General features: G+C 44.2%; 1 protein-coding gene across 2 annotated transcripts in view; it reads right to left on the bottom strand.

Moving 5' to 3' along the window:
- TMEFF1 (transmembrane protein with EGF like and two follistatin like domains 1) overlaps positions 1-22784 on the bottom strand; it is a 130004-nt gene extending 107220 nt beyond the window's left edge. For both annotated transcript variants that reach the window (XM_040588617.1, XM_040588618.1), the window contains exon 1: positions 22211-22784. In XM_040588617.1, the coding sequence (XP_040444551.1) occupies positions 22211-22460 (250 nt within the window). In that variant the 5' untranslated portion in view covers positions 22461-22784. The remainder of the gene's footprint in view (positions 1-22210) is intronic.
- Positions 22785-26610: the final 3826 nt, after the last annotated feature.

Below are 26610 nucleotides of genomic sequence, written 5' to 3'. Positions count from 1 at the left end.
CATTAAGGTTAAAAGAAACAATTCTACCAGAATGCTATTTGCAAGAGGAAGGTCAGGAAAAACATGAGTCTGTTGATGGATGGGGAAGAGATGAGCAACAGGCATCAAGGGGGCTGACGCACTCAGGGTCCTTTCTTACAAGTCTTCATAGACAAAACCTGCTCCCAAGTCCCAGCAAGTATCAGTCCCGTTCAGAAAACAGAGGGCCAGCCAACAGCAAAGTAGCAATAGGTCAGCAGCTCTTAGAGAAACCAGATATGTTCAGATCCGTCAGGCCAGGTTTCACCCAAGGATCTGACAGAGCTGACTGATGTGATTGTGAAGCTGTTGTCAATCACCTGTAAAAAATCAAGGTCATAGGGGAAAGTCCCTGATGACAAGGAAAAGGCTAACATGGTTTCCATCTTTATGGAAGGACAAGCAAGTAAGGAGACCTAGGGAACAATCAGCAGGTCAGCCTCACCCCAGCCTCTGGGAAGTCCCTGGAGAACGTCCTCTCATAATCCATCTCCAAAGTCAGACAGGAGAAGAAGCCTAGCAGGAGCAGCCAGCACAGATTTTTTCAAGGGCCAATCATGCATGACTCCATTCACTCTTTTCCATGAAGGAAGAGTCTGAAGGAAGAGCAGTAGAGATAAAATATATTTAGACTTCTGACACTATTTCCCATAGCAGTCTCCCTTTTAAGCTAAGGAAACAGGTAGGACAGTCAGATCGGCTGCAAATTGGCTGAACTGCCAGGCTCAAAGGGTAGTGGCTGATGGCTTGACATGGCATTGATAACAAGCTGAGTACACCAGGGACATGTACCCTTGAGTATCTTCATCCATGGCCTGTGCTGAGAAAGAAGACACGATGGGCAAACATGCAGGTGACACCAGGTTGCAGGGAGGAGCACGAATAGAAGGATGGTACAGCCACCGTGTCCTCAGCTTCCCTACTGTCCCGTGCCTGGGAAGGCTGCTTCCATAAACACAAGGGGGAAAAAAGCCTCCCTCTTTTACAAAGTGTTTCAAATCAACTGTCTTGCTAAAGTGGAGAGAGTTCACACAGCTGTCTCAGAAACAGTCTGTTTTTCCTTGGGTTTTGTGCTCATGAGCTAAGTTGGCAGATGCAGATCTTATAAGTTCAGGTGATGAAGCAGACCCCGAGAGATGCCATGTTTCAGCACATTAGAAATTATTAATGTTTCTATTGCTTCTTTGATTAGGTGATTAAAATCTCCCACTGTGCATGTTTCCAGAGACACTAACTTTGAAAAAGAAGATTCCTCTGAGATAGAAGGCTTGTGTTTTGCTTTGTTTTGTTTGGGGTTGTTTTGAGTTTGCTGTTCAAGGTGAACTTGATTGCTCTTTTTTTTGTTAGCTACCATGTTTTCTTGGTTTAATCCTATGAGGGTTTTTTCCCTACAGCTGTGTCTTATTTTCTTTGCTTGTTTTTGCTCCCCACAGAAGATACAGTAAATTTAATAGCTCTATGAGGCTTATGTATATTGCTATTGTTGTGACTGCATTATCACCAACATTTAATGATAATGTATTCCCAGTATTTTGTTAGCCAAACGTGCAACTGCTTTTAACTCGCAGTTTGCTGCATAAGCTCATTAAGATCCATTTCCCATTATGCTACCATATTACTTTACAGGTTTCAAGTTCTTTGGAGGAATAAAAAGTTTAATTGCTCCTCGATTTTGGGAAAGACAGTGCTTAACATCTTGCATTAGATTCCTGTCTCATGTTTTGCCACTTCACTTTCTGTCTATAAAACCTTTCTTGCAGTTAAAGTTCCTTTCTTGCAGACAATTTTTTTCATGTGGAATGGCAGAAATAAAAGTAAATATATTTAGTGAAGTGTAACATGAAGAACAAGACAAATTAAACAAGAAAATGAATCATACACAGTGCTTCTATACTGGCTATTTAAGACTCTGAAAAAGAGAACAAAGCTTTTATTTCTGACAGACTTCTGTTACACTGGAAAACTGCAGAAAATTTCCCTGGCAATCTGATTGCACACCCCCACATACTACTCCCCATTTTCAGAAAGATCAGATCCACAAGATTTCTGCCCATTATGCAGGACAAGAAATACTGATATTCATAATGTCAGTGTTGTGATGAAAATCTATGGTGTAAAATGTATTTATGGCTGTAGTGAGCCTGTCCAAGCCAGGGAGACGTTCAAGTCATATCACAAATATGTGATGCGTGTTCATGGAGAAATAGCAAGAACTCACTCAAAACTCATTCCATATGTAAAATACATATATGGCCCCACCAGCCAAGTAAAGAGGTACATATTCTTTCTGAAAGAGTTTATCTTCCTGTTTGGTTAACCTCTGGAGTTTACACCACTCCATCGGCTGGGCAGCGAAGTGTTGGCAGGAGATCCCACTACAGGACCTTCTCCAGGTGCGACAAGGGTATGGTTTTGCAGGCAGCTTGCTGGCGCCTAAGGGAATGAGGCTTCACATCTCCTCGTTATCTCTCCCTGCTCTCTGCCTCGTGGCCCTGTGACCTCTGGTACCTGTCACAACAGTTGGTAAGCCAGTAGTAACAGCAAGAAAAGAAAATACTAACTTTGCTACATTAGTGTTCTGCCACTTTTTAGTGAGGTGACCCAGATGCCAGCGAGATGCACCAAAGGCTGAGGTAGGACAAAGTCTGTGGTGCCATACACAGCCAGGAGCCAGAGGGTGAAACCCCAAGCAAGGTCAGTTCTCAGCAGCTTGGCTCATAAAAGTGTTTTCCAGTGTTATTTACCAGTATTATTCAGCTGATGTTTCTATGAGATAAATAGCATAAATATTTGTTACATTTGTATTATTTTCCTTTCAATAACAAGAAATAAACAGGTTTACTGAGCCTGGAAGAAGCTGTACAAAGTTTCTGCAGACTAAGTTGTGAGGGAATCTCAGAAACATCCCCATGAAAACGGGCACCTTGACTTATTTGACTTAAACTTGACTTATTTGAGAAAGTGAGTCTGATGGTCCAAAGTGTTGACATTTTCTAATTCCTGAACAGCTTCCCAAGCAAACACAGATTTCTTTGATTTTAATTAAACTTGCTAATTCTGAAGTTGCAATAATACACTGAGCTGGGAACTGTATTTGTAGTTAATGTTGTATAACATCATAAGGTCATGTTTTGTTTATAGCACACAAGCTCATTGTTTCCATAGAATATTTCCAGTTGTGTAGTTTTTAAGAATGCAGTTGGGTACATACGGTGTTTTGTCTTTTGGTTTTTTTAAATAACGAAATTACTTGTATCATTAAGGAATTTGAGCTTGTCCACGTTGGCATACAGGAGCTGAGACACAAGGTGCAGTGAAGGAGATACGATTTCCAAAGCTCAGACCATTTTATTCTGCTATGTGAAAATACATCCAATCCATTTGAAATTTTAAGCAGCTAGAAGAGGTTTATCCATAACATGCCACCAGCAAAACTGGCCACAGGCTTCCCCTCCCATGTGTTCCTTCTTCATGGTATCCCAGGTGAGCAGTGGCTTCAGTACCAAAAATCATTTCTGGCAAACTTGTGTACTTGTCACACATACATGCCACTTTTGTATGGCCTCAGTGATCTCCTTGCCCAAGAGCAGAAACAGTCCAAGCACAAAGCTGAGAACTGACTATGAAGGAAAGAGAGCTGGTAGGCACAGCAGAGCTGGAAAGAAGACTACAAGTAAAGCCAGAGGAGAGGTACCACAAAGTGGAAGAGGCAAGGATTGTGAAAGAATAGCCACTGGAAAACATGGGATCCCAGGCCTAGACAGAGCACCCAGAGTTGCTAGGTCTTTGCTTACTAGTAAGGATATAGAAAAATTCTGTGTCCATTTTTCTGGTGGCTGGTTGACAGAGAAGGGCTACTTTCAGTGGTACCCATTATGCCACTAATTCAAGTGAAAGGTCTCTGCCAGGGTATAACGGTTTAAACCTTCTTGACAGCCACTTAAAAATCAGTCCATCCTAAGAAATGTCTGTATTTTCCCTAGCTGTTAGTGGAGAGGGCTTTGGGTTGTTTTCCAAAAGCAATGTTATGCAAAGCCATAATAAAAGAGCAAATCAAGTACTCAGAAACAGGAAGATTCCTGAATTAATGTTATTCAAGCAAACGTAATTTTTATGTCCTTGTGCAATACTAGACAAGTTCTCAAATCAGATTTTCCAGACATATTCACTAATTGGATATTTCTCATTGTCTGGATGTTTTTTTCTCAAAGCAATTCAAGCAGGATACAATAATTCACAGCAGTGGAAGCTGTTCATTGAGTATATCAAGTTCTATTTCAAAAAATCTAAATACCTTAATGCATTATTTTCCTAATATCCAAGTTTTCACCCAAACTTAAAGTCTAATTAATACAAAAAGAACATAAAGTTTTCAGGCTAGTCTGGTCCATGTGTAAGTTTTAGAAGTCTTTCAAAATACATCCAAAAAAGTTAGTGGTTATCTTCCTGAGATGGGAAATTTCTGAAGACGGAAGTTATGAGGGCAAGATTATTGTAAGAATATTTACAATAATGTCCCTAATGTCTATTCTCATTATTCTATTCTTTTTAATACAAGCTGCATATTAAGCTTTTTAAACAAGGTTTTAAATTCCATTAATAAGACACGGTTAAGCAAAGAGTATACAGTGGCGTCAATCAGAAAGAAATGGGCGACTCTGACGAGTGGGCTTGAGTGCAGAAATAGTGACCAAGGAGGCTCAATGCCATGGGAGATCTTTTCCAGCTATGTGGATGACACACTGTGAGCGTGACAGTCTGCATGTATGACAAGCTTTTTTGTGGGAACATCACCTTTCTATTTAAAAGCACAGAAAGAAGTACCTATTTCTATCTAAGTTGCAGAACTTAACTAGATAACAGGAAACGAAACATCAACTTACTTAAAAAGGTGAGTTATCCTATAAAAAAAAATGTAAAGGCTGTTGCAGTATTTGTGGTCTGAAAGATTTTAGTACCAGCACTGAATGTTCTAAAGCTACGGAAGCTAAAACTATTTCAAGAAGGAAACAACCAGGATGCACTTCAAACTTTAATTAGGTAGAATCATACCTCCAGTTCCCCTCAGACCCTGCCAGTCTACATCAAAATCAAAGAGTTTTTAAAAATATTTTAAGTAGCTACTAATTTAAAAAGAAAAATGAAGTACCTTTTTATTTTCAGTATATTATATAGAAGCTAATTCCAGAGAGTATTTTCCATGTAAGAGACTCAAACATAACAGTTAAATCTGGTAGTTTTCAAATTATTACAAAAACCTTAGTTTCCTCTTGCAGTTCAGTCTCATTAAAATCCTTCAGCAGATCTATATATTAAAAAATCATTCTGGTACATTCTTATGATACACATACCTTTGTAAAAATAGCATTAAATTCCTATTTTGTATACAGAGAAAGGAAATAAATTAACTCTTGGGTGATATCCCTGAAACATAAGCAGTATGAATGGTGCTGGAGCATAATTAGGTTTGCATAAACTCTCTCCTCCAAACACCCATATACTATGCTATTTAAGACTAGCTTTGAAAACTGTAATTAAACAGTCAGAAAACCCCTGGAAAAGTAACAAAATAATCCAGCCACATAAAAGACATGGGGAGGAAACAAACAAACAAGCCCCCGGTTGATCGTTCAGGTTTCTTAATGAATTCTGGTAATTCCAGTAAGTTACAGAAACCAGGGAAGGATCTGAGCCACCAGCTCCATTCCTTTCAAACTTTAACAACTATATTACGCCTCTAAAAAACAAATCACTGCCAAGAAGTTGCTCAGCTTACTGAAATACGTTTTTCTCCTGTACACATTCTTGTCAGATAAATCTATAGCTAATAATTCCTCTCTGCCTGCTCATCTATCCTTACTGAAACACAAGGAGAAATACAATTCCCAAAGCTCCTGCTAACCCCCTTTGCCAGCTCTGAAAGGATTTGCAGGGGCCAGGAGTTTACAGTTGGGCTACAGCATGGCATCCATACAGCAAGGCTGTCTCGTTGCATCTTATAGTGATGGCTGTTGCAGGGCTGGTGGGGCCACCAGGTTTGCAGAGAACCAATGAGCTCCAGCTCACTCAGAGCTGACGGCATCTCCATAGCCCACCACACCGGCAAGCTGGGCAAAGCCACTAGACCTGCGATGCCCAGCATTTTGAACTAAGAACAAAGCCTTATTTGAAGGATGGACAGGACGCCACCTCTCTCTCCTTCAATATATTCACCCATCTCCCCCGGTTCCTGTCATGCCAGTCATGCAGTACGAAGCAGGCAGAAATTATTCATGGTTCCCTGCTGGGGATTCCCTCGGCAAATGTAAGGATGGATTAGCCAGCTCATGAATTGTCTTCCCTGCGGTTCGGTTCGGGGGCTGAGGAACACAGCTAGTGGACACTGCCAAAATACGCCTGGTGTCAGCTTACAGCTCTGGAGGGAGACTTCCTAATTGCCATAAATTAGCTGCTATTACCTAGCGTACAGGTTACAGCGGAGAATCAAGGAGCATTGTCTCGGTGGCTCTCATTTTGCCCTCGCCTAGACACTGCAAAGGACATCTCGACTTCGCCAGGCCTTCTCGACTTCTGACAGCTGGCCAAGGAGCAAGGAGCAGAGCCCCGTCCTCCCCAGGCACAGCCAGCCAGCCCAGGGTGAGGAGGGGCACGAGACCAGGGTCACAGGCATGTTATCATCCCTGCTCCGACTCATCTTGCTGCTGTGGCACTGATAGATCTTGCGTTACCGCCAGTCTGAGTTTAATCGGCATTTTCTGTTTGAACGCAGGGCCACAGCCTTGGTCAGCCATCTTTAATGGTGTTGTACACATCCAAAATGTCAGGAAAAAATATAGCCAGCAAAAATCTTCATATAAGTATAGCAGAAGAAAAAAAAAAACAAACAAACGTAAATGTAAATATGCACATGACTAAACTCTGCCCTTTGTCTCACACCCATACAACTGAAATTAAACAAAAAGACAATTTTAGCCCTGAGAGACACAAACACTGACTGACAGGTACAGTTCCTATTTACACTCAGGCTGAACTTGATTAGCACTGGAGCTGTGTAAGCGTAATCCAGCACAGCATCAGAAACTACTTTTATGTTCTCTGCATAATTTAAAGGCAAACATGTCTTTGTGGCTCGGATAAATGTAGGCAACCCAGTCTGTCACTTTGGTACGGCCTTGACTACAGCTCCTGCAAGTCTGTGGAAAATCATTGTTTCTATACCCCTAATCTGCAGAGCTCTGTAAGGCTAATATTTGCAGGTTCTTACTGCTCACTCTGTACATACAGAAATCTGTTTTTCACAGGGACCACGATCTAGGAGCTCTTCTTGATTTTAAGCAGTGGTTAGTGCTTGTGGAAAAACTCCTTAGGTAGTGGGCTTCACTCTACTGTTTAGTTGGTCAGGCTGTCAGCTCCTTTCCCCTGTGTTTGTAGAAATCTTTCTCCAGGAACCATTTAAAACTAAACAAAGCAAAACAAAATCCCAGAACCAGAAACAAACAAAAACAAAAAAAAAACCCACAACTGAGCAGGAAGTACTAAGTGAAAGACAATTTGGGGACTACACTTCCATAATGCAGAGGGACACTGAAGGGTTTTGGGGACACTGGAGGGTTTTGTTATGTGCTTTGCTAGCTGTTCACTGACCTACCAAACCCCACTCCCAAGGGAAAAACCAAAACAAAGAAAGAAAGACCAAAATCGGAGGACAGTATGGCATATAAGGCTTCCTATCTCCTTGACCGTTTTCAGAAATGAAAGTGGTTACTCACAGAGGACGCACAAGAGCAGTTTCAGGTATCTTTCCACAGTAGAAAAGAGGTATTTTCCAACCTACTTCTTTCAGCTACCTGCAGTCAGAGAAGTAACTTTCAATGTCTCAGGCTTGAGAGGGGACCCACAGGTAGATTTTCCATCTGTGTCAAGTGGCCCCACACCAGCATGGCCAGACCCGGCTGCCACCTTTCCTCCCTGCAGAAGCAGCCTGTACATAGTGCTGTTTACCCAAAAAGCCTACCCTACACCCAATCCTTAGAATAAAAAAACAAAAACAAAAACAAACTTTAAAAGTGGAATCTGAGCACAGGATCCACCTTTTCTTAGTCATTTCTAGATGGAGACTCAATGGCTTCCCATGAAAAAATCATTAAGAGCTTTTGGTGGTAAAGTTGTTCTGGTCTCTTGTAGCCTGAGTAACTGAAAGGGGATAGGGACACATTTTCAAGATTTTTATAGAAAAATATAACTATGGCATAAAGCTAGTATTGGTATAATAATCTTTCATTAGGTACTTCTGAATGCACTGTACTGTGATTTAATAGCATAGAAATATCTATTACTATAATATAGAATACTAATAAGTAATTCCCATGATAGAAGAGCCTATGTATTTGGGAAACAAATGTGAAAGCAGTGAAAAAACTCACTTTCCTAAATTAACTCTGATTTCCAGATTTTGATACTGAACTTTTCAATCATTATGTTTGAATAGTGTCAGGGTATTGGTATCTAATACACTGCTTTAGATTAGGTTTGTCAACTGTCTAATAAAGCAGCATGTTCATCTCTTTTGTCTTCTGGGTGAGGACTCTTTATTACAGTATAGTATCCTTTTGTTTTAATGCTGCTCTGTAGTGGATTGCCAGCTCATTAATTTTTCTGCTATAACACCCAAATCCCTTTGCTGATCAGTGTGCTGGATGATTGATTCTCTGCTCCCAGACTAATTTTTTACATTGGACTGCATTTACCATCTGGTAGATAAATCACCCAAAACACTCAAATTCGGAGTCTGATTCCAGTGATCCTCTTTGTTTGCTCAGCCAGTAGCACAAATATCACTTGCAAATGTGGAGGTTGTGTCCTCTCACCTGGATAAACCTTCTATATTACAGAGAGAGGTTTTAACAAAGAGCATCGAATTAATGATAAACCTCTTCTCACTTAAAAAAAAAAATAATCAGGCAACTGTTCTTGATGTTTTCTAGCCAAAATTTTTGTTTCTTCCCTACCATAGCCCCTAGTTTCTGACATGAAAAGGAGTATTTCTTACAGCGCAGAATCAATTTTGCACATTTCAAACACATATAACTGTTTTCACAAAGACATCCTTTGTAGGTGTAAACATCCACGCATGCAAAGAAAAGGACATTCTTTGCAGTTAAACAGAGAAGAAATACAATTAAACAAATTGTTTTTCCAACCCATGTTTTACACAAGAAAAATTTTCTAACACTTCAACAGGAGCCTGCCTATTTTATTTCCACTTTTATAACCTTGAAATGATAGTTCCATAAAATTGTACTTCAAATCAAGACAGGGAAAAGGAACTCTGCCTCACAGAATTGTCTAGGTAAACTTCTGTAAGAGGTGGGGGAAGAAGGAAAAGCTGCTGGAGGGACACGGTTCTTTAGAAAAGTAACCGTTCATCTGCCCACTGCTGCAGATGGTGGTATCGCTCGGCTGGAGGCAGGGGCCTTTCTTTAGCCTACGGATTTTCTGCTGCTCCCTTCTTCCCCGGAGAACCCATTTGGCACAACACACTGACCTCTGCTTCTCCCAGAGGGATTAGATAAAGGCAGCACACAATCAGAGTCAATACTAATTAGCAAAATGTAAACACTTAATTAGATCAATGCTATTCTGAGTTTTAAAGCAGCAAACTACTATCCAGCCACAAATGTTATCTAACTTTCTATGGAAATACCTGTTGAAAGTACTGTTTGAGCTGTCCCCATCAGCCAGCTAAAGACTTTATATCTTGCTCTTGTGTTTCATGGACACCCTTAAGGATTAAAATTTACATTTTCAAAAGCACTCACTCATTTTGAATGCCTGAACTACTCTGGGCATTTTCTGCATAGCACAGACACCTTTACCTTGCCCATATCTCAAGCTTTCATGCTGCTTTTGTTAAGATTCTTGTTCGATTTAAAATTCTGGAGGAATTGTAGCAGTTCTGCAAATGATGCTTATCTAATCACTCATTCTTTGTAGTCACATGTGAAACTGCATGTGAAACAGTCTCTGAATAGGGGAGCAAGTAAAACTCTTGTAAGGTACAACGAACGCCTCCGTATGCTTCAGGTTTAAGCAATGGAGCACCTTCTCACCCGCTGCCAAAATACGCGTGCTTATAGGTTTTCTATAGTCATACACAAGTAGATGTGACAGCATGATTTCACTGGGGGCTGTGTGTTTCTTCTTCCATCAACACAAGGCACTGCTCACGAGTTGGTAACTGAGACTGGTTAAGCGCTTCTTAAAGCAGAACTTTTTGGTCAGCAGTAGGTGAAAGCTGCAATGTGTCACTCCTGAAGTTGGGTGGAAATGTGCCATTCTGGGAAATAATAAGGGCTGGATCTGTGGTGAAGCAACTGGAGCACCTAAAGCTGAGCATTTTGTGTTCATCTGAACACACTACGGTGATCAAGGCTAGATTAATCAGTTTGCACAGATCCAGCTCTCTGGCTCAAGTTGCCACCCCCATGCACCCCATCTGCTTCCACATTGATCCTGTGAGATTGGTGTGAGCCAGAGGAGATGCCCCAGGGCCTTTCCCTGAGGAACCGGGTTGTCGCCTGCCAGCAAGCCAAGCAGCTGGAATGAGGCTGGCTACAGCAGCTTTGTGGCCAGGCAGAGCCAGACTTCAGGAGGTTTTGGCCTCCAGACCTGAAAAGAACCATTTCAAGTCCTCAACACCCTGTTTGTCAAGAACATCATACTCGTCTTCTTGTTCACCTGCACCCTAAAGGTTATTCTATGCATCTTATGAAAGCACAGAGGTTTGCACCTATTTAAGATATACAGAGACACAGGGAGGTTTCAGCCTGGTGGAAAGGGGTTAGGGGAGGAGCTGGCATCTACTGAGAGAAGCCAGGTCCCTTCAGAAAAACTACTGACAGTTCTGTCTTGTTCCTGATTTTCTCTTCTTTCATTTTCACGTTTTCCTGCAGGTCTTAATTAACGCTATTTCTGAAGCATGGATGAGGATCCTGCCAGCTTGAACATGGTTATATAATGCAGGTGTTTCAAGACTGTAATTGCACCTAAATTTATTTTTATAATACTAAGTCAAAATAGAGGTATTACAAGGATTTAATTTTATTTTGAACCAGATCCTTTAAACACTGTTGCTGTAACACATAATCTACTATCAGAAAAGTCCTGTCTTTTCAGTCCTTAGAAACTGTCTACTATAATGAGAATTTAAATTATCCTAGAATAAATCCCAATTTGCTAGTCAAACACCACCTCCTCACAAACTGCACTATGACCAATGAGGCAGTTTTAGCGCAACTTAAAAAAAAATTTATATCAGCGTAACATTAAATTGCTCACTTAAACAAGGAAATTCACACCAGCAATAGATATGCAAATGCACACAGAGCCTGGTCTGCCTCTCAGCTCCCATCCACCCAGGTCTGGGGACATAACCAGGTCAGCAATGACAGAAGACTTCTAGGTACTCTTCTAGCAAAGACCTTCACTGGCATCTTGCTCCCCACTCCAAAGGAGACAAAAGTTCCCTGGTAAGATTCTTTAAAACAAAAAAATTACCTGACTCTTTGGCTTTTTAAAAGCAAACAAATAAATAAATAGAAGAACATATGACCCATAAATCTGAAATATTTAAACAACTAATGGCACCACTAGATATATACTTAATAATTCTGCCTTCAGATCCCCTTGAAGCCACCTGCAAACTAAATTAGAACTGAAAATACATTGCTGGTGTTCAGCAAGACAAAAGGACAGATTCAAGGTTCTCCAGGAAACTTCCATTTCATCAGATCACAATTTTCATAGCTGAACTTACTCCTAACCAGATTTTTCTGCATCTTCTTATTCTTTTTCTCAAAGAAAAATATCACACAAAGAAGACCCATTTTGCTAAGAAATTGTTTCATAAAATAAAATCTGCCATGGATTGATTTAGTCAAACAAGCCCTTCACCATACACTTAGGAACTCCACAAAACACAATTCACTCTCTCACGCTTTTTCTCTTCTTCTTCCTGTATTTGTATCTCTGAATTCTTAGAATTTCAAGATGATCTAAGAATAAACTACAGCAATTAGAGAGGGCTGTTTAGTTTACAGCACATTATTTAATTGCAATTTTATTAGCTAAATCTATTCTTCAGATAGAACTATTCTTTTAAGAATAATTTATAAAGAACTTCCTTGGTCTTCAGATCCATTGAATATTACAGACTGCTTAGAAAAAGACAGGCTTTCATCTCAAAAATGACATGTCCTTTACCTCCGCTGTCGTTCTACAGAATCTGTAGGGACTTATCAAGGAGGATAAGCACTAGTCTCGAGTCAGAAGAATAGATCCTTTTTCAACATTGGTGCTCAGCGTTTTTTCTTTCCCAAATGCTAACAGCTACAGTTATTTTGGGAACTACTGCCACTACCTGCTTTGTGGACACTCGCCAAAGTCTGACCACAGGCTGGAAAAGTCACAGGCAGTTTCAGTTGACAGATCAATGGTGAAACATGATAATCTCTTTATAGAAAAAAGAGTAAATTGAGCCTCCTGCCATTTTCTGTGGGATTCTCTGCCTTTGTACTTTTCTACTCAAAAACCTTGACCACAGCTGCTTTTTTTTCCCCAAGTCCAAGTAAATATTAACTCTCCCCTTTATCCAGTCTACTGTCAACTCTAGAAGAAAACCAGCAGGTTATAAGTACCGAGTACTTATCCTTATATCAATAGCAAGAAAAGAGTGAGAACTTCTTGTTTCCCCTTTAACTGGAATTATCAGAGAGGTCTTGGTGCAGAAAGAATGTTTCCTTGGCAATATTTTCCACAACAAACATATCTCCTCTTTTCCCCTTTTCAAAAAATGATAAAGAAATTGGTTTCAATCCAGTCCTCTCAGTCAAGCCTCAATTGCTCCATCACACTACCAGTTCTCACTAGTGACAATGATGGAGTGACACCTGTTATGAGATGATTTTCTGCTATTCTGACACTTTCAATTCTCCTTTAATTACCTTTCGGCTCTTTAATCAGCATAAGAATCTGCCCTGCAAGGACATTTCATGTCTAGTTAATTACACTAAAGGGAAACAAGTATGTGCATATTACTGTCTGAGTTTTAATTTTTCTTTTTAATCACTGTTTTAACTTTTTACTTATAGTTGATTTATATTCATGCCTTACAATAGTTTCTCAAAGTGATATGTAACCTGACTCTGTTTAGATCATTTACTTCAGAAGTTTGATTGGCACAAACACATATCACGGTTTATTTGCCTTGACTGTTATAATTCTTTTACGGGAAGATAAGTCATAGTATCTTAGATAAAATAACCAATTATCCTAGCCCCATCTACCATCTCAGATCAAGTTTATCTATGCAAACATAAAAAGATGTGTACTTCTTAAAACAGTTAGGATCATTTACCTGAACCTGTACCTTTCTTCCATCCCCTGCCTCTGCATTCTCATCAATGTGGCTTCATTTTCTGCAGCACAAATTTTGGCCTTGTATAACTTAGAATGGCAAACCAGAAAAAAACCACCAACCCTCACCCACTTAATCTTCACAAAACCCACAAAGGGTATATCTGCTCCAGCTGATAAGCACGATGAAAGCCAGTCTTGAGGCCACAGCTCATTCTGGTTCAGAGTCCCCACTGAGCCCAGGCAGAAACAAGGTCAAACTCCAGACACCGGCAGTGCCTGAGATTTATATCCTCCCAAACCAGTGCTCACACCTGCCACGTGGGTTGGACACAGGCAGGGTCAAGGGACCTACGTGCTGGTGTTCAGCTCTTCCCTGTCACAGCAGGGAGAGTCTGGACCCAAGCTTCAGACAACACACAAGCCTAGAGTGAGAAAGAGCGTACATAAAGCTCATTTTGGCCAACTCACTCATAAACTCCAGTCTTCACCTCAAGTGTAGAACTACCAGATGCGAGTAGCTTTAGACCCCTTCTTATTCTCAGGAAAAAGGCAAAGGTTTCAGCTCTTACATGCCTTAAAGTAGTGACGGTTCATCGTGGTTTGAACCCTACAGCTATAATTTGCCAGTAAATACAGACAGCACCTTTGGAAGCATGCCTTCTCAGTGCTGACGTGTCTTAGATGCTTCTGAGAAAGAAATCCTTGCAAAGGTGATTGAATAATCATCTCCCTATGAAACTGTTTCCTGAGGCACAGAGAACTTGTGCATCAAATGTTGTGTTTCTAACCCTACCATAGCCATATTTGTTTAGGTTTTTAGCATTTTAAAAATTCTCAGTGTCTCATTCTGCAACTATCAAACCCTTTTGGAAGGAAGCAGAGTTAGCAAAAGCAAGGGCAACATTCAAGCAGAGATGGTGTCCTGCCAAGACAAAGTATTCCAAGTACTCCCCTGCTTTGGTTTGGCCACTGTGATCTCAGATTTTGCCGTCTCCCACCACCCCCACAAACTGTCAGGCACTGAAGAAGAGTGTACTGCTGGTGGCTCACACACTGAATTGGGTCTGGCTGAGCCCCACAGCAGCCCTCGTAGAGCTGTGCCTGTACTGGTAGCTGGAAAGGTGGTGACAACACAGCAGGGTTTTGGCTACTGCTGAGCAGCGCTCGCACAGCACCAAGGCTGTCGCTTCAACCTTCCCCCCCTGCCCTGCCCCCAGTAGGCTGGAGGTGGGCAAGATCCTGGGAGGGGACACAGCCAGGACAGCTGACCCAAATTAGCCAAAGGGATATTCCATACCATCTGATGTCTGCTCAGGTATGAGAGCTAAGAGAAAGGAGGAGGAAGAGGGGCATCTGTTATTTACATTTGCCTTCTGGAGCAACCACTATGCATATTGAAGCCCTGCTTCCCAGGAAGCGGCTGAACATCCCCTCCTGGTAGGAAGTAGAGAATAACATCTTTCGTTTTCCTTCACTTCTACTCCCACAACTTTAGCTGTTGCTTCATTAAACTGCCTTTATCTTGACTCAGGAGGTTTTTTTTCATTCTTCCCCCTTGTTCTGCCGAGGAGGGGAGTGACAGAGCAGCTTTGTGGGCACCTGGTGTCCAGCCAGTGTCAACCCACCACAGTCCTTTTTGGTGCCGTTTTTATGGCAGTTAAGTGTGCTACAGCTATATTAGTTATTCAAGTGGCAAGCTCCTGTGTGGGTCACAGAGTTTGTTGTCTGAACTGCTTTTCTGTATTTTGCTAAGCTTGGGAACATGTTAATAGAAAAAATGGCTATGTGCTTTGTCCTGGCATTGATGGTTGTGCTGGGGGAGCTATCTTGTGGAGAAGATGAGGGAATACACCTCCCCCTCCCTGCCCAGGACTGATGTGGATGGGTTTATTATGCAGGCTCCTGAGGTCCTTGCTCACCCTTATATGGGCTGTTTAATACTGTTAGCTAATACTGTTGGCATAGTATGGGTTTTGTGGAATTTGGTCTTATCCTGGTATAAAAGGAGACAACTTTTGGGTGAGGCAATACTGAAATGTGCCCTAAAATGGGTGGTCTCTAGTTGGCAGGGTGTGTGGAAGGATTTGGGCAGATTCCTAGGACAGTTATTGCCCGCCATAAGCTGGGACTTTACACCTGAACAGGCAAAGCAACCCTGGCACACTGACATGCCACCTAGTAGACGGGTGCCTTGCCTACCCCAATGAAAACCAACAGCCTCTAGCACTGTCCTGGGGCCTGGGCTACAGTGCAGTACTCTCAGAGGACTGTGATTGAGGCAGGGACCCAAACTGCAACTAAGGACACCATGGTTGAGATAGGGGCACAAACAACATCTAGAGTAATTGCCCCAGTAGCAAAAAAGAAACAGTGGACAAGAAGAACAACTGGGCCATAATGATTAGTAAGGGAGGAGGAAGAAGAGGAAAATTTTGATCAAGAAGCTGGTCCTTCAACAAAGAAATTGGAGGAAGGAGTGAGAGAATCTAGACAGCAAATGGAAAATACCCAGTCCCTGACCCATGAGAACTTTGAGATATGCAGAAAGATTACAGCTGCCAGCCAAGTGAGCAGATTGCTGCCTGGCTGCTCTGATGCAGGGATAACAGGGCTGACAGGCAGCAACTGGAAGGTAAGGAAGCCCAACAGCTGGGATCCCTTCCTAGAAACTGGATATTTGAGAGAGAAATTGGAAAAGAGGCAGCAAGCTGCAGTCCAAGGGGCAGCTCCTCTCAAGTGTGAGGGCAAGATATCCATTCAAGGGAAGATCTTGTGAAGTCCCCAGGAAAGTGGACTACTGCAGATGAAAGCATCCAGTACCTGAGAGAAATAGTGCTACTGCAAGTCATCTACATGAGGCCTCCAAAGACCCAGAGGATCTCCTGTATACATGGGCCATGTGAAGGAAGGTTGTTTGAAGTACCCCAGTGTCATATTCTAACAGCTTGGCAGCAGTGTATTGCCTGGATATGGATACACCAACCATGGAGACAGTGTCTTCTTGGCTCCCAGACTTTGAAGAAAATCTCTGTACTTTCTCATCCCTACAGGCCAGTACCTTGGCTGTCAGGGGCACCCCAAGAAATTAGTCTTCTCCTGCCCCAGTCAGAGGGGAAGGGAGCCACGTGGTGCACTCTGGTTCTTCCTGCATGACCAGGGGGAGGGCATGAGGAAGTGGGATGGTGAAACCACGTCTAATTTGGAAGCCCCTGTACACAAACTGAGAGGGAAGACAGCTGTTAGGAAGGGGTCACCCAAGAAGGCTGTCACCATAGTGGTTGTAGAGACACAAGAAAGTAGTCAACACTATCCCAGACATAGAACTGAAACCATCGCCCTTGATCCTGATGAGGGGACTCCTGGTCTGGCACTGCAAGAGTCAGACAGTGAATACTCTGACCAGGAACAGGAATAGAGGGTCCCTGCCTTTGGCCGGGAGGAGGAATGGGATGACCGGGTGTGTGGATTTGATGGCCTGGCACATTAGACCCACAGAAGTATAAGGCTTTGGTAGACACTGGTGTATGCTGGTGCCATCAGAGTACAGGGGCACAGAACACATCTGGATCTCTGGAGTGATGCCAAGAATTGTCTTTATTGGAGGCTGAGGCAAGCTTAGCAGGGGACAAGTGGGAAAAGCACTCCATTGTGACCTGCTCAGAGGCCCCTTGTATCCTTGGCATAGACTACTTCAGAAAGGGTACTTCAGGGACCCGAAGGGGTACCAAGGAGCTTTTGGTGTAGCCACCATGAATACAAAGATCAAACAGCTATCTACCCTGCCTGGCCTCTACGAAGAACCCTTTGCTGTGGGGCTGCTGCAAGCTGAAGAACAGCAGATGCCAATTGCTACCAGGACAGTGCACCAGCAGCAATATCACACAACCCGGGACTCCCTGGCTCCCACCTGTGAGCCAAGGAGCGATCAACAAGACACACTCACCTTTTAACAGTCCCGTATGGCCGGTGCAAAAGTCTGGCAGAGGGTGGAGGTTAACAGTAGACTAGAACAGCCTGAATGAAGCAATGCCACCACTGAGCGCTGCTGTACCAGACATGTTAGAGCTCTGATATGAACTGGAGCTGAAGGCAGCAAAGCAGTATGCTACAACTGACATTGGCATCCAGCAAAGGTCAACCCACCACACACACAAAATACAGAAGATATGTTCTTAATGTCTAGTCTTTGACTACAGCAGGTACAAATACATTACATGCATCACATCAAAGTGCTACACAGACAATGCTTGAGCAGATAATTTTTTTCTTGAAATGTGCATGCTATGTCTCTTCTGCTAGCACTGGTATTCAGTGATAGTAGGCTTGGGGGATCCCTGCTACAGGATCTTGAGGGCAGACTCAAAGGCATCTAACAGAGTAATGGAAATAAAGAGTCCCTAGTTGAACATCCTCGATTGCACATCAGGGATATGCAGGAACAACAGCTTCAGCAGGAGGTGCTGAGGAAAAAGACTTGCAAATTCTGAATGAGATGGCACTCATTGATGGTGGAAAGTAGACAGAAGCAAGGATGAGACAAAAAGAAGTATTTTTCTGTGGTGCCACATGCACCTCCAGCAACAGTGACAGCAGCCGTAATTCAAATGCATTGCTCCCTCTTTGAGTGTGTGCAGTAATCAATAATTAATATATTTTTTTCTCTTCTGTTGTATACTACGCAGACTTACGATCATGCTCCTGGACCTTTTTGCCTTATCTGCATTTAAACTGGATCTCCTTTTGCTCATCTCACTCACCTTCTGTGCCCTTCCCAACTCTTCTTCCTCTAAAACTTTGTTTGCACATGGAAAACAGGCATGCTTTGAAAACAAAAGCATATGATGTGGCCAGTTCTTGCCACCCTTGCCCACCCCCTGTGAGTTGCTCCCACTCTTGGCTGTGTATCTTTTCTCATACTGCTTCCTTACTCCCTTCTGCTTGTGTACCTGTTGACACCTTCCACTCCCATCCCTCTTCAGGACCCACTCTTGTTGCCCAGCCTCCAGACACTTTTGTCCTACTGATGGTGTCCTCCTCACCCTTCTCACCCTACCACATTTTAAAATAGCATACACATGAATTTTCCTTGTGCTTGTTGCACTCCTGTTGGCTTACCACATTCTCTTCTTTCATCTCTCTTTTTTTTTTTTTCTACTCTTTCCACATTCTTTGTCTTATTTACTCCATGAGTTATTTCAGGGCAGAAACCATTTCTCCAAAGCATATCGGAAGTTAAGATAATGTATATATGGTGAAGGATGGCTCCACTGTAGCTTTCTCTGCTGTTCTCTCTAAAAATTTACAAGCTTTTTGACAGCTTGTACTTCCATGCTTAATAAACAGCACATCATAGATTCAGCCATCACATAACCCTATCACAGGATAGATACTTTCCTTTGTCCCTCTATCCCCTTTCTTCTCCCTAATCGGTAATTTCTATCTACTTTTATCTACAAACTATTTCAGACATGTTATGACTGTGCAAAAGAAAAGCATTCATACCCCTCAGAAGAGGAATTCCATGAAAGAGGTGTCCTTAATTTTTCCTTGACCTCACTCAATCTTCAATAAGCTATCTTAAAACCATTTTTTCTTCTTTATGTTCACTCAAAGAGAATTTAAGAAACCAGGAGCAGCATATGGCCTATGAGATGCATTGGAGGTGTGTGGAATTGTGCCAAATAAGTATATTTTACCACATGAAAGAATAGCAAGCTGAACTTACCAAAAGAAACATACTCCTGTTACTGAACATCCTGGGTGTACAAATCCAAACCAATGCACTGAGCAGTATCACTGGTTAAGTGTGTGTTATCTTTCACCAAAATCTTCAGTGTTTTGTCAGTTATGATCAAATTGCAACCCCTGTGGCTGCCACACGTGACCGGAGCGTACCTCACACCAGAGACTCAACTGGACTGAAACTGAAGATGCTCACGCGCAGCCTATATGTCTCTGGGGAGTACCGGTGGGTCAGGAGCTTGTGCACTAACTACATTTTGTACTTACCTTTACACCTGGGATGCTTAATAACCCCCTGTAGTTCACAGCTTTTATTAAGGACACAACTGTCTTATAGCCTGAGCAGAGAAGCAAGCATCACACCACCCTACCCACAGGCAGTGAGTATCAGAACTGTTGCAGAAGATGACTACAGGTAGCACTGGGAATAATATAACATCTCTAAAATGCCAGCTTTTTTTTTACTCCATTCTGGGTAAAATGGAGCTACTTCATTTTCCTAGCTTAGCAAAGTATGGATTTAAAGATGAACAAACACAAGTCCACGTTGTCAGTTAACTCCAGATATGTCTTAATGCCCTGTTTTCTGCTCTAATCACTTAGTTGTATGTTCTTCACTTGGCCAGGGATGATGTAATTATATAATAATTTAACAATAGAGCAAACTGCAATGCATCTGGCAAAGGGGCAGAAGTAAACTGAAAAAGATATCTTAATTTTCATGTTGTCTGACTGTGTCCTTCCTCCACTTTCCAATGCTCTTTTGCTACAGCAAACTTTCTTAAGCAGCATATTCTGGAGGAATAAAGGAGAGGAGTTCAGCATTTCCTAAAAATTTAACAAAAAATAAAGGCAGCTACATAATCTAGCAGTGATAAAATGTTATAAGCTCAGGAACCATCCCAAAAAGTTTAAGAAACTGTTCCAGGGCAGCAGGTCAACCCGATGCAAATATCAAAATGACAAAACAACAGAGAGAAGAGTTTTGCTTCTCCGAGTGTGGAAGGTATTTAGAGTCCAAACATTTGAAGAAAAAGTAGTAATAGTGTTCTTAAGTTTACCTTTCAATATAAATAGCAATCTACATGATAGTAGTCCATTGAGAAAGGTGCTAATGCCGACAGCTGGCCCCACGTGTAAAGATGGGAAAGTCATCTTTTGCAGAGAGCCGCTTATCCAGTAAAAGTTAATGAAGCTATGCAGAGGAAAGTGAGGTGAAAATCTGTCCCAGATAATATGTGTTGATATTACTTCTTTCAAAATTAATGTTGAGAACTGAAACACTGCAGCTTTGCATGAAACAGTTAACGTACAGCAGAATCTGACTACTGCATTTTTAAAATGAAATTTTCCTTCTGTATTTTTGCAGTTACACTAAAAATAGCTCCTGCCACATGCTCATATATAGCACATATATTTGCTCTGCCTATTTTTAGTAAAACCAAATTATTCTGAATGTCTTCAATATAGCATACGGTTTTCTAATTCCAGGTCGGAAAGCCCTCTTTCTGTGATGGTTTCTAAATAATGGTATCTGTGTGTTCCACATTATCTTAGAAACTTCCTTCTATATTTCATCAACCTTCCATATTTAATCTCCATGATTTATGCACATGCTGTGGTTTAATGACCCACATGTCTCTGACGGGTAAGCCGCTAACACCAGTGACACATTAACCTATTAACCTCTCTTTAAGAATAACCATGATATTCATACAAATAGAATGGAAAACTCAGGCAAGCAGTAAAACAGTAGCATTGTGGTAACACGGACTCTTAACGGGTGTATGTCTAAACAGGGTAAAATAGAGAGTAGATGAGCATATCAAGACTGAAGAGCAGTCAGAATTATTATATTGCAAAATCATTTTGCCACAGCTTGCTGGTCTGTGAGTTTGATGGCCGGCTTTAGCAGCATTATCCATATTACAAAATATAATTGGGAGGAAGATTGCTATTCCATTCACTCATTCCTTGAAAGCCGTCAGACAGTTTGGGGACCCTCTCCGGGAAGGTACCGAGAGTTCCTTCCAAGGTGGGAACAGCCTCCCAGCTTCCTCCCAGCTCCCGCAGAAGACAATGGGAGCGGGGGCTCCGCGCACCGGGCGAGGAACGTTCATCACCTTGGAGAAGGCACTCGGGCGGCCCTCGCCGCGGAATAACCCGGCGTCAAACACCAGCAGGAAAAATAAATAAACATTACCATTTCTAGATACCAGTTTCAGAAGAAAAACAAGTCTTTCCAACAAACTGTAAACTTTATGCTGCATGTATTTACTTTGTTCTACTTTAAAAACACTACCGTATCCCTCAAGATGCAAGAAAACGTGCTGCTGTCACGCCGAACCGATTCACCTCCATTTAAACTGTGCTATACCAGCACCTACTTCTGCACAGGATGGGCAGGCACCACCAAGCATTCTCCTGTCACGCACCCAAGGCACGGAAAATCCCTAAAAAGCTTATTCCGCGCACATCACAGGGTATTTCGCTGCCGGCGTCTCACCCGGAGCGAACCTACGCGGCAAGGGGCCGGGCGGGTGGGGGCTGCCCCGGGCCCGGGGCTGGGCTGCGCACACGGGCAGGGTGGGACGGGGGGCGCAGCCCTGCGAGCCCGGTGCGGGGCTGCGCTGCCGGCAGGACGGAGGGGAGCGGGGGCGGCCGGGGCGGGCGGCGGGCACCTGCCGGCACCGCGGCGGGGGTCGCGGAGCGGAACAAAAGCCGAGAGCCGGCGGCAAACTCCTTCCCTGCGGCGGGACCCGCTGGAGAGGGGGCTCCCCCCCACCCCCCCACCCCGGGGAGGGGCTCTCCCTGCCGGCCGGGGCGCCGGCCCGCCGCACCCGGGGCCGGGGCGGCCGCCGCTCCTTTGTTTTCCGCCGCCCGCAGCGCCGCGCCGCGCCGGGCAGGGCAGGGGGGAGCGGGGGGGCGGGGGGGGGCACAGGGGGGGGCGGGGGGGGGCAGGGGGCCGCGCTCGGCCCTCCACGTGCACGCGTGGGCTGCCCGCGGGGCGGGGGGCGGGAGCCGGCGGCATTACCTGAGCAGTTGATGCCTTTCCCCTTGCCGCCGCCCTGGCACTCGGCGCCGGGCAGGGGGTGGGAGGCGCGGCCGGCGGGCAGCGCGGAGAGGGCGAGCACCAGGAGGGCCGAGGTGTAGCACAGCGCCAGGGGGGGTCCCGCTCGCAGGAGCGGCCGGGCGGCGGCCGGGCTCTCTCCCAGCATGGCGAGGGGCGGCCGAGGAGCGGCAGCGGCGGCGGGATGGCGGCGGCGGCGGCAGGCCCGCAGCATCAACCGGAGCCCGCGGCGCCGCCCGGCCGGGACCGTCCTTTCTCCGCCGTGCCGGAGCACACCTTCAGCATCCCCGCCGCGGCGGCCGCACGGACCCGCCGCTGCCGCCGCCTCCGCCCGGTGCCCGGCCGCGGGCAGGGCTGGCCCCGGCGGTACAGCGCGGCCCCCGCAGCCCGGCGGTGTGCGGCGGCCGCCTCCGCGCCTGCCCGCCGGCGGGGCCGCCTCGCCCCGGCCGCGCTCCTTTGTGCGCGGCGCCCGGCAGCGCCGCCGCTCCGCCTGCAACAAAGGGAGCGGAGCCGAGGCGGCTGCTGCTGCTGCTGCCGCCGCCGCCGCCGCGGAGGGGGAGGAGGAGGAGGAGGAGGGAGAGAAGGGGGAGGAAGCACACGTGATGGCAGCCCCCTCCCCCGGGACCGGAGGGGAGGTGAGGGGCTTCTCGCTCAGCAGGCGAGGCGAGCGGCGGCGGCGGCAGCGCCCGCCCGGAGGGGCTGCCCCCGCGGGGAGCGGGTGGGGGGACCCCGGCGCGGCGCGGGGTACCGGCGGTAGGACTGATGGGGGAGAGAAAGCAGAGCGGGTCCCGGGGGGCGGCGTGGCAGCAGGGCCACCGCACGTCGTCTGCCATCCCACGAGATGGGTTATTACTCACTGCTAAGCCGGCACGAGTGGGGCTGAGGAAGGACGCAAAGGGACCGTCTCTGCTATCGATTAACTGTGAGGCTCGTGTCTAATCCTTACTGAACGGCAGCCCAGCACGCACGGCGGGAGCATTTGTACCCATCCAAGTAAATAAATACATTCACGGTGAAGGTGGTGACTCCTGTAACACAGCACTTTTGCTGTCTGGGGTTTTCCTGGTCCCTCACGCTGAGACGCTTCGGGGGTCCAAAGCTCTGCACGGGTACAGGGGTCCGAAGCACTGCACGGGCACAGGGTGCCAGGCACGTATCCTGGGTGCAAAACCCCAGCGCGTGGCTGTATGGCTGGAAGCTTTGTGTAAATTGACTGCTCTGCTACTATTTCTGCACGTGGAAAACACAGGACAATGCTTTACATTCAACAAGAATTCTTCCTGCCTCAGTTGTCACTTACACTTCATGCCAATTTTTTAATCTGCTGTGCAAATACACTGTATGTTTGTTTTTCAGGGACAAGAACTGCCCGTTTCCTTGGCCTCTCTGCTGCTGCATGCCACCAGCTTGCCATAAGGTATAGAGCTTGTGTCAGGAGACCTGGCTTGCTCTAAGGTATAGCTATTCTGTGAGGAGACCTTTGAGTAGTTTGTTAGCCAGAGCAGTCAAGAATAAGGCCATAAATCCAGCAGTAAGCTTTGGGTAGGCACAGTGGTGAGACACGTAAAGTCAGATTGTTGTGTTTTTAAATACAGCGATGAAGAGGTAAGTCCTGTATCACTAAGACTGAGAGAGCAATTTCCTTTCGGCATATGGGGTTTAACACTGACTGCCTCTGCCAAGGAAACTCTTCTGTAGAAATCACTTGTTCCTTTTGCTAGCAGTGCTGCTAGATGTCAGAAGAGCTCTGCTCCTCGGTAACTTGAGGTGCATTAACTCACATGGGGCCTGTCCTGCTGTAACTGGGCTGCTGAGGTACATTGGCCGGGAAGTTTAAAACCTGCTAGATCTGCATACTGCAATCTGGTCTGCTAAACAGGTAAAGCTTTTGCATCTTCAGGCCATGGGAGCAGCACAGATCTTGTGTTTTGAAGGTAGCATTTTGCTGCTGTGGGAGCAAATACTCCATATAACCCACTCCATAAACACAACTAGATGCATCTTACACTAAATATGCTATTTTCCTGTATTCTTGCTGGAGGGCTGGACCAGAACTGCCCTCACGTCTTACGTTAGAAAGCCTTTCTAATGCCCAGCCTGAACACATTCAAGACCAGCTCACACCCACTTGCCCTTGTGCTGTGCAATGTTTCAGTCAGGCATTTCTCTTTCCCTTGCATTTAAATCTATAACATATTTATAGGCACGAGGCATTGCCTCTCTCAACTCGTCTAGCCTGCCAGTAAGTTTTGTTAGTCTCCTCCTAGAACTCTGTTAACTCAGATTTTACTGCAATAGATACAATTTGAATTCAGCTTTCTTCAGCATAGCTGACATGCAACATGTAACAGTTTTTCAGACAGTATTGCCAGTCTTCGCAGTGGGGGTAATCTCCCTTGATTTCTTCCAAAGCAACTTGTTCTCATACAGCCAATTTGCTTTTTATATGAGCAAATCTCACCGATGGTTTGGGATCATGCTGTGAGTGACTAATACAGGCAACTCCCTCTAATTGTCTGTCATTTACAGTCCCTAATAAAAATGCTTTTTATAAATGTCTAAATGCATGACCCTATCTTTTCCATTATTGAATTTCATCTCATTTCCGTTATTCCAGTCCTCAAGATTACTTAGTCATCTCCATAGGATATTCTGAACCTCCTTTCTATCGACAGTCCTGCCCAGTTCTTTGTGTCTAGAGCACTCCCACCTTCACAATGACAAAAATATATGCGAACACAAACTATTGCTCCCAGAACAAACTTTAAGAAACAGTAACAGTGCTTCTCCCAATTTAAATATTCCTCTTCCAGGGCAGTGGGTAGTCAGCTGTGGTGAATTCCCAACTGAATTTGCAGTTTTCTTAAGTTCCTCATGTCTTTCAGCTTAACTAGGCAACCCCTATGAAAGCTTTAAATAAGTCCAGATAGATTTTAAGTAAATCTTGGGGTTTGGCTTTGGGGTTTGGTTTTTTGGGGGGATTTTTTGTTGGGTTTTTTTTTGACTCCTGGGATGGGTGACATGCCATTTTTAGCTAGAAAAGCCATGTCTGATTTGTGCTATCTGTCTGGATGCATCTTTAGCTAGTCTTAAGTGAGTGATACAGTCATGTTTGATTGGCATATTCACACTGTGCCAGCTGGGTATTCGTTCTTATTCTGTTGAGACATATATTTAAAAAACAAACAAGCAAACAATAAACCAACCAACCAAATAAAAAAAACCAAAACCCAACCCCCCCAAAAATCCACCAAACCAAAAACCCCAGAACACTTCCCTGCCAGCTTCAGAAGCAAAAGAACTCCAAAAAAATTTGAACAAATTTTTACAGGTGGATGAAATGGCACACCGACAAAATGACAAATCTGGTATATCTTTGAGATCATGCTAAACTCTGCCACATTTGGTACTTTCCATCTTTGGCAAGTAAATATGGCTTTACTGCAATTATACAATAATTTCACTTCTGCTCACCTCCAACTGCTCTCCTGTGAAAGTAAGAAGCTCTACAGATTGTCAAAAATTGTCATTCTTGGTGAGCTCTTGAACACCACCAGCAGTTTTTCATTTTGCTGCTTGCGCACATACAATTTGTGCCCTCCCTTATTTTTCTCCAGTAACTGTAAGAAGGAAGATGCACAACCAAAGGGAAGCAGTGAATATACAGAGCAGAGAGAAACTGCCAGACCAGTAAGAATGATTTCATTTGCCACAGAGATCTGGATGCAATACAGATACACTTAATTGTGAAAACACTATTTAATTTCATCTTAGAGAACAAAATGGAGAACAGAGATCTATAATTTAGTGAAACTATTAAATTGTTGTTTGGAGCCCGCTGCGCCCCTATGCATCAGGCAGTAGAATCCTGCCCTTGACAGGTGTTTTGCTGAAGAATTGTACTTATTAATCTCAACTTTCATTCTTACCCAAACAAGACATAAAAATATTAAATGTATAAACTGAAACAGCGTTCACAGAATCAAAGAATCACAGAAAGATTGAGTCTGGAAGGGACCTCTGGAGGTCATCTGGTCCAACCCCCCTGCTCAAGAAGGGCCACCTACAGCAAGTTCCCCAGGACCACGTCCAGACAGCTTTTGAATATCTCCAAGGATGGAGACTCCACAACCTCCTTGGGCAGCCTCTGCTAGTGCTTGGCCACCCTCACAGTAAAAAAATGTGTCCTGATGTTCAGGAGGAACCTCCTGTGTTTCAGTTTGTGCTCATTGCCTTTGGCCCTGAACCAAAGATGTCGTCTAACCAAATCTAGAATCGGTCTCAACAAAGACTCAAGATGCAGGAGTTCTCTCATATAAACTATTTCACTTTTGTTACTTCATCAAAAATCCTGTTTATCCAAT

Source organism: Falco naumanni, chromosome 3 (genome assembly GCF_017639655.2).
Source record: "Falco naumanni isolate bFalNau1 chromosome 3, bFalNau1.pat, whole genome shotgun sequence".
Classification (NCBI taxonomy): domain Eukaryota; kingdom Metazoa; phylum Chordata; class Aves; order Falconiformes; family Falconidae; genus Falco; species Falco naumanni.
This window is presented reverse-complemented; position numbering and strand designations above follow the sequence as displayed.